This window comes from Azolla caroliniana, unplaced genomic scaffold (assembly GCF_043228905.1).
Source record: "Azolla caroliniana isolate FFs.n. ecotype wild unplaced genomic scaffold, voAzoCaro1.0.p SCAF_10, whole genome shotgun sequence".
Taxonomy (NCBI): domain Eukaryota; kingdom Viridiplantae; phylum Streptophyta; class Polypodiopsida; order Salviniales; family Salviniaceae; genus Azolla; species Azolla caroliniana.
In genome coordinates, this window is record NW_028230445.1 from 14146712 (window position 1) to 14155536 (window position 8825).

Consider the following 8825-nt stretch of genomic DNA (forward strand, 5'->3'; position numbering starts at 1 on the left):
AATTATTGTAAATGTGACAAATGGACAATGTTGGAGGATGGTCTCTTAAAAATCCTAGTCTGCTGATGTCTAGAATTAGATGGATCACAAATAAAATGTTGTTGATCAACGAAAATACATAGTTAAAGTATGCAGTTTGTATAGTTAATATGTTTCTCACAGTGGATTGCATCATCTTCATATAATGCTATGGAGTTTTAGGATATATTCGATATTTATTTTCATTATAACCATGAAAAAGAAATCAATTGAAATTTTTTATGATAGTATGCGGATTTATGAGAATGTCTTGCCCACCTATAGGGTTGAAAGTAAATCATTAACCCCAAATTTGTGCTTTTCATCATTCAACTAGCAAAATTTTCAGAATGTCAATCAATAGCAAGGTTAACATTTGGCATTCTGATAATATCAGCATATTAAAATTAAAACTTGGAACATCATATCCTAATGTTGGTTAGAATGCATTAATTCTAGCAAGAAATAAAGCATCTCCTGAGGGAACATAATCGTTTGGATAATGTCCATGATCCATACAATAGCTCAAGTTCTCCTTCCAAAGCAACCCTCTCTCGTTGCAATTTATCTCAAGAAATAGAGCAGTGAGCACATTTCTGCTCCTTTTTATAACATGCAATAAATAATCACAACCTAAAAAGTTCACTTCCCTTGCATTGAGAGCTTCCCCACGTGTACATCAGCATTACAATAGTGTCTAATAAGTGGCCAGTGAATTAAATAAGCCTACAGGCATCGCACAACCAGCACAAAGAAAGAGATGAAACAACATCCAACACCACGAAAAATGCTGGGGGATCATTAATAAAGATCTAACTCAAAAAAACCAAAAGAAAAAAGAGAAAACCTTTTTGGTTTATACAAAGAAAAAATGCGAAATTTCTGTTAAAAAAACCTTACAGAGCAGACCATGTGGTTTTATACAGCAAAATGAGGGGGACATCATTGTCACCATCACCATCATTATCGTCATCATCACCATCACCATTCATCATCATCATTGGGAATTTCCCAATCTTTTCTTTTCTTTCTTTGGGGGATCCTCCATTACAAGCAGAATTCTTTCCGAGAATTTTCTTTTCTTTTTCTTTTTCTTTTTTTTGTTTTGGGTTTTGTTGTAATTAAATGCTAATCACTTGAGCTGATATGTCCGATTCAGTGCTATCTTCAGATGTGGGCTTCTCCTTTGCTACCTGGTAAAAAGAAATAATGAGGTGGAAGGGATATATTTTTTGCAGGAATAAAAAGTAAGGCTTTCAGAAGTTTAACATTTATTTAGACAATCGATATTAATACAGCGAAGTTTCTTAACTTAATTTTTCCTACATATTTTGAGTATTTTTTCTTATGATTTTGCATTGTTATTTCACCACAATTCCTCCTTATAGTTATCTTCCTCACCTTTACAATTTCTGTCACTTAGTGGCAGAGAAGAAATGCAAAAACACAGACCAGAAATAAAAAACTCCATGCAATACAACATATTCTGTCCGTTTGGTCTCAGAGAAGAAATGCAAAAACACAGACAAAAAAAACAAACTCCATGCAATATAATATATTCTGTCTGCTTGGTCTCACAGGAGAAATGCAAAAGCACGGACCAAAACTAACAAACTCCATGCAATATAATATATATACACGCACACACATAATAACACATTATATACAAAAAAATTTAAAATACATGTCTATTAGAAATCGAAGGACCCAAAAAAAAAGAAAATAACAAAACCTGAGTTTGGGAAAGATAAGCGTCAAAGGAACCTTTGCCTCTTAAAACCTTCGCGCCTATGCCAAGTCCAGAGGGAGCATCGACAGCAGGGCCCACTGATTCCTCGTCAAGAACAACTGCATCTACCTTCTCACACGGTTTTGGAGATGCACCAACACTAGGAACCTGAACATTTTTAGAGTTAAACTAGCATTTCTTCAGCTAAAGTTTCCTTGAATACACATGTAATCAATAAAGTCTAGCAAAGCGCAGAACTAAGAGTTTTTACCTACACAAAGAAATGTTTCGTAAATCACCCCAGACTTTTTCTTTTTTTTAGTGCATGCGAAAGTTCATACATGTACAATTTATGATAACAATAATCTTAATTTTCCTTTTTCCAGCATCATCAACCTCATGAGCTATACGTTAAGTATGGCTATGAAAACCCTAAACACACAAAGATTAAGTTTCTTTCCTCAAGATTTATCAAGTTCCATAGTTGCATATTCTGTCATATCATAGGAACCCACATACGTTTTTCGAGACATATTTTACCGACACATCATGAAATGTGGAAACCCACTCAACTGCCCATCAAGTGTGTGGATTTCAGAAAAGAAGGGAAACAAAAATCAACTGTTATGATAAAAACCAAAATACAGTAATTTTGATGCATTCAAGGCTCATTGCAGAAAAGTCAATAAATTTACAAAAGGAAGTGGTGGTGAGGGTTAGGTATCCACTCCATCTCTAGTCATGAAAATCTTACTGTGGAATTCTCTCAGTAGAAAGATCTTGCTGCTTCATGGAATTGTTAAATGTGCAGTTATAGGAAGAATTATAGAGAATTATGTGTCTTTATTACTCTTCTGTGAGTGTATTCATTCAACACTATATACAATGTGCTCCCCAATAACTTCAATAGTGATCAAAATCAAATTTGCAAGGTTATCACTTGCATAATTTAACTTTCTCTATTTGTAAACGGAAACTACAATATGCAAACTTATATCATTGTATATTGATTGATGATGTTGTGAGATCTAATGGATGTAAAGGTTTGATGTCTTAATTACAAAACTTCTGCTTTATGGTAATTCCAAAGTTACTTTTGCTCTCTCTGATGTAAGCCTTCAGTATATATCAAAAACTTTATGCAAAAAATTACTCACGTGAGGATACATCACACAAGCAAACAAACACGCTGCGTACCTCATACATTGCTTCCATGAGTAGCTGTTCAAGAAGTGAACGCAAACCACGAGCACCAGTGTTCTTTGCCATGGCTTTCTGAGCTATTTTTCTCAGAGCACCCTCAGTACAATGCAATTTCACCTGGGAGACGGCCATTATTATATTATGCATAAAATAATAAAAGGGAAAATATAGTATGAAAAAAAATTCTTAAATTTTTGAGAGATTACAAAATAATAATAAAATGTATGGTACATTATTCATAGAAAACATCTTCTTGTATTGCTTGATAAGTGCATTCCTAGGTTCTGTGAGAACCTGCCAAGTAATGGATTTTCCACCTGAGAAACACTTTGGAAGATTATATCTTCATTGAGATTCACATTGTATGAAGAAATATAAACCCCTACCTGGACAAGCTGATCTTCATTTAGAGCTGAGAGACTGACAAGAACAGGCAATCTTCCTATAAACTCAGGTATCAGCCCATATGTTATGAGATCACTGCTTTCCACCTGTATAGAACATGCCAATTTTAGCCTTGCAGATGCAATACTCAGACACAACTTTCCATCAACGTGTCACATAGATAGACATCCCATATCCTAATGTATGCAATATATACATTTTACAGAAACACAGATATGTTTTAAAAAATCTTCATGCAGTGTATGCATTGCATTCATGATTTCTTAATATATCAAATAGACAGTTCCAATGTTATCCCAAATAGGTTGTTTTAATTTATCAAAACAGATGAATTTGATGTTAAAAAAAACAGATGTTTTTAATGTTACCAAATTAATATACGGTGTTTATGTTATTGAAGTATATTGTTTCTAATCCAAATAGATGGTTTTAATGTTATTCAAGTGAGAAATACAATTTAGAGTATCATCTAGATGCCTTTTCATGCATCACATACATCTCTCTAATGTATCACATGCATGCCTTTTAATATATCAAATTGATGTTAAGTGTTAAATGGAAAAGAGGGACAACAGTTAGTGTTATCCGAGGAGAAACATTTTATTGTATCACTTAGATGCATTCATTTTACATATATGACATAACTGCACTTTTAAGAATGTATATTTATGATTTCATGTACAGTTGTTGACTCACACATGCCTTTCAATGCTGCCCAAATAGATGGTTTAGTGCTATCCTAGCTAGAGATATAACATTTTGGTATTATTTAAAATATACAAGACTTTACTGTATCCAATATGTACAATAGTTTAATATATTACATAAATGTGCTAATGTTATGTGTTACCACATATATGCATTTTCAATATCTGTGTTCATAATCTTATGCATGTTTGTTGACTTGGGTCCCATCTTACATATTGCAAAAGTGATGAAGTGAGTACAGCATCCGTCAAACCATGGGTTCTCAAATTTGCCCTCACAGGAGCTCCAAAGCCGATCGATGAATTCTGCCGTCTGTCAAAAAACATGAGCATGAAAGTCAAGTTCACCAGAATAAGAAACCTTCAGGGTGAGCTATCAGAAATACCCATCATCACATATAATTTTGTTTACTTTTTAAGGAAAAAGAGGTGAAAACAAAGCAAATCTTGCCTTTCTGCAATCGTCTTCTCGAGATCTATGAATGCTCCTCCACAGATAAAAAGGATATCCTTTGTGTCTACCTGAAATTTTATTTTTTCAGTGAAAGAAAAAGCAAAAACATTATCACATCTGATCAAATATTCATAATCATTTTAGAGAAACTAGGCACGATGACATTAGCAAAAGAAACCTGAATAAATTCTCCACGCGGGTTTTTCCTAGCACCCTTCTCGGGGACATTCACCACCTGCAAGACAAATCAGAAGTAAATCATCGAACTTAGCATTTGTTTCCAGACTAATTATTTTCAGCATTTCCTAACACACTCACAGTGCCCTCCAATATCTTTAGCAATGCCTGTTGTACTCCTTCTCCCGATACATCCCGGCTAATATTCACACTTTCTGACTGTATGCGCATCACTCATTAGTCTCCATGAAGTTTTTAAATAACAAATTATGTCATGATGACATCTCACCTTCTTAGTTATTTTGTCCACTTCATCGATATACACAATTCCTTGTTGTGCCATTGGGATGTTGAATTCTGCAACCTTTAATCCAAGGCACATATTAAAACTTGCCCAAGATAGGAAGTTATCGGGATAAATGGAATTCATTATTTCCTTTCCAGCATACACTTTTATATAATTGCACAATTTTCATAACAAGTTTGGGAGTCTGTTTTAATCATGATGGATCGCAGGTTTCAAACCATTAAAAGCTTGTACAAAATCGATTCCACATCTTCACCCACATATCCTGCCTACAAAAAAATAATGTGGAAAAAAGTTCAAGTAGTTGTCCATCTTAATAATAATAATCAAAGTTAAAACTAAATGTTCATTCTACTGTTGAAAGAAGTTACCGAGAACTCTTATCTTAACTATGAAAAAAGGAGATATGGTAGGTTTGTCTTACCTGTGTCAACGTCGTAGCATCTGCGATAACAAAGGGAACATTCACTAGTTTGGCTAAAGTTTTAGCAAGCAATGTTTTCCCTGTTCACAAAAATCACCAACTAGACTCCATGATTAAAAGATGATTCATGATAATCTGATATTATTATTTATATTTTTTCAGAAAAGGCACACATATATTTGGGGCGCCTGTGCATAGAGAACGAGTGGGAGAGAGAGAGAGAGATTATACCCGATCCTGTAGGGCCGATCAAGAGCACGTTGCTTTTCTCCAACTCTACGAAATTCTCGTCATCCTCATCATCCGACAACAAATGGCTTCCAATATTGTCTAGCCTGAAAAAAACAGTCATGTCAATATTGTGCACACACAATGCAAGAACCTCTGTATACTCATTTACACAATCATTAATCCATCGCACTTTGAAAACCCAAACATTCGCAGTCTTACTCGGCAGACTCGAACTTTGTTCTCTGCAAAGCCTCGCAATAGATGCGTTTGTAATGATTATATACTGCGACAGAGAGAACCTGGTAGGCAAGGTAAAAAGCATCCTTTAAATTTAAGAAAAGAAGGGAGACATTATGTGATCTCTACATTCATAATTCAGAAAAATAAGAACAATAAATTTTAACTAGAGTTTTGATTGACAAAGTACATTAACCTTCCATGCTTATAATGCATGGCACAGAGACAAAGATGATTCAGAGGAAGAAAGCTTGGTTTGTTTGAAAACTAGATGGTTATAGGTACTAGACGTCTCATACTAGCAAGGTTATACCTCTCGCAGATTAAGATATGTGAATTCCAAAATTTTTAAAAATCGCCCATTGCATGAAGACAGTGTCTTTAAAACATGAAAATATATCACGATAAACAGAAATGCAATTTCATAACTCACATGATCACATAAAAAAAGCTATGCATAGGAAGTAAGCCAACACAACAAGTACACATTCCTATTTCACATTTTTCTAACACTCCACAATAACTCACCTGAACATATATGCATAAGAAGAATGCCAAGAAAAGTAAATTGATTGAAAAACACATACCTTTTTCGCTTTTTCTTGACCCACAACATACTTATCAAGAGCTGCACATAGTTCCTTAGGAGTTGGGAGGTCTCTTCCTGTGCTTGATCCTTCCCAACCATCCTTCACAGTGCCACCGTTACATCCTGAAGACGCCCCCGAACCACCCCCACCACCAAGTTGTGACCTCAATAGACTACTTGTAGGAAAGAGTGTGTTGGGTCCTTGTTGCAAAGTGATGGGCGGAATACCCGAGCCTTGTTGTTGCCAATGTGGGGGATCATCCGAAGGAGGTTGTCTCAAAAAGTAAGGCATTGCTTCCAATATTGTGTTCTCTTTCTCTTCTCTACTCGTGAGTGAATTCTCTCCGGTTCCCAATGCATTTTCAGGCCCAACTGATGATGCGACATCAGGTGCACCCGATGATGTGATGTCCGAACCAGAATCATGTGAATCCACCTCCACCCCAAAGGGCAAAAGCGAAGGCCTCCCGAGAGGCAATATCTGAGGCCATTTGGAATCCTTCTTTGGATTCTTGTTGAGTATTCCCCTAGAATCTTGGAATGTTTCAAGATTCCGAGGAGATCGGGATCGAGGACGTAGTAATGGGGTCGAACCCATCTCCATGGCTTGCTTCACATTTATATTCTTTGAAGGGTTGGGTGAATCTGGTCCATCCATTGTCGTCGTATCATCCCCATCCTTGGATGAGGATGAAACACAAGGTGAGCATCGGAGTTCTCGAGTGTTGCGTAAGGGTGTGGGGAGGACAACGCAAGTCAGCCTCGATCCATTTCTTAAAATTCTTCTTCCTTGAGCTATGGTTTCTTCATTCAACTTTCTAAAGCAAACCCCAGCCATCTCTCTTATCTGTTTCGATTCTGAAGAGAAGAAAGAAAGAAAAAGAAAAGGCAGAGTATATAACAAATCCACCCTTGCTTGTTCTTGTTGAGACAAGAACGTCTCTGCTCTGTGTCGCCGATAAAGAAATAAACAAAATATATGGTGAGAAGAAACAATCAGGCCAAGGTTTTCGTAGTCATCTGATGAGAAGAAATTTTAAGAAGCTCAGTCAGTTCCGCTTCTCTGTCTCTGTGTATATTATATGTGCGCACTCCCCAGAGAGAGAGAGAGAGAGAGAGAGAGAGATCTCCCTCTGATACTCTTGTTCTCAAACAAAAGACCAAAATTTGAAGAAATCCGAACTTTGAATGAACCCTCCTTACAAAGAGAGGTACATAATAGTGGTTTTATTTATTTATGGATGGATGGATGTAAGCAAGTATATGATAGATATCTGCGACATCTATCTATCTAGGTTTTCGTGGAAGCCTCTCTGTTTCAAAGACCTACTAAGTTTGTGAAGGAAAACCGGAGAGGGCTATAGGCTAATATGCATCATATAACCTTCCTTCGTTGCTTCTCCTTGGGAAGCATGCAGCAGCAGCAGCAGGTTCAGGTTCTGGTTCAGGTCCCCGTCCTCCATTCCATAGCTACCTACCTCCTACAGCCTACAAAGAGAAAGAGAAAGAAAAGAAAAGAAAAAAAATGAGAGAGAGAGAGAGAGAGAGAGAGAGAGAGAGAGAGACCCCATCCCATATCTATCAATTGTGAGAGAAGGAAGATCTTCGACGATGACGACGAAGGGGAGAGAGAGAGAGAGAGTGTGTGTGTGTGTGTGTGTGTGTGTGTGTGTGTGTGTGTGTGTGTGTGTGTGTGTGTGAGAGAGAGAGAGAGAGAGATGAACAAAGGAGAGCGCGCCTTTGGCCCTCGTGTGTGTGTGTGTGTGTGTGTGTGTGTGTGTGTTTGTGTGTGTGTTTGTTGGGTGGGGGAGTAACTACTTTTATGGTGGTGTTAAAGGAAGGAATGCAATGGAAGAAGAAGAAGAAGAAAGAGAGAAGTGGGGAGAGCTTTGAAGAGGTGGAGAGGGAGTAGGCAATGAATGAAGTCAATCTCGTGAGTGAGTGAGTGAGTATTGACAACTCAATAGGCAGGCAGTGAGCTAGAAGAATTTGTTGGACTCCCGATAATTTGCCAATATTGAATCGGCTCACATGGTGTTCCAGAGTTTCTGTGCAACTTTAGGTTGCGATCAAGGGGAGTCGAAATTGGCTTGTGGTCAGACATACCGAACTTGAACAAGAGATTCAGGATGTACTAGCATTGGGAGAGCATTATGCCGTCGCCGATTTGAATGTCCTCGATCCCCAGAAAATAATGAAGTTCGTTCATGTCTTTCATTTCCACCTTCCTGGAGAGGAGCATCTTGACGTTGTTGATGTCGGCCGGCTGTTTGCCACCGATCACCAAGTCGTCGACATATATAATGATGAAGATCAAACCATTGGAGTTGTTCCAAATAAACAA

General features: G+C 37.1%; 1 protein-coding gene across 1 annotated transcript; it reads right to left on the minus strand.

Moving 5' to 3' along the window:
- Positions 1-852: 852 nt before the first annotated feature.
- LOC147859097 (CLP protease regulatory subunit CLPX1, mitochondrial-like) lies at positions 853-7438 on the minus strand. The gene is made up of 15 exons (XM_087325489.1): positions 6480-7438; positions 5875-5954; positions 5656-5759; positions 5425-5504; positions 5219-5269; positions 4983-5057; positions 4835-4912; positions 4695-4751; positions 4514-4584; positions 4276-4375; positions 3337-3441; positions 3182-3244; positions 2945-3067; positions 1751-1915; positions 853-1211 (listed from the first exon to the last, which is right to left on the minus strand). Exons 1-15 carry the CDS (start codon positions 7317-7319, stop codon positions 1140-1142), a joined length of 2064 nt encoding a protein of 687 aa, XP_087181615.1. The 5' UTR covers positions 7320-7438; the 3' UTR covers positions 853-1139.
- Positions 7439-8825: the final 1387 nt, after the last annotated feature.

Bases quoted from the DNA above. Each gene is read 5' to 3' on its own strand.
- LOC147859097 (XM_087325489.1), bottom strand. From the start codon at position 7,319: ATGGCTGGGGTTTGCTTTAGAAAGTTGAATGAAGAAACCATAGCTCAA. The intron at 4,913-4,982 runs GTGAGATGTCAT...ATGCGCATACAG, and splicing joins TGGACAAAATAACTAAGAAG to TCAGAAAGTGTGAATATTAG. The intron at 4,376-4,513 runs GCAAGATTTGCT...GTTTTTTGACAG, and splicing joins GAGAAGACGATTGCAGAAAG to ACGGCAGAATTCATCGATCG.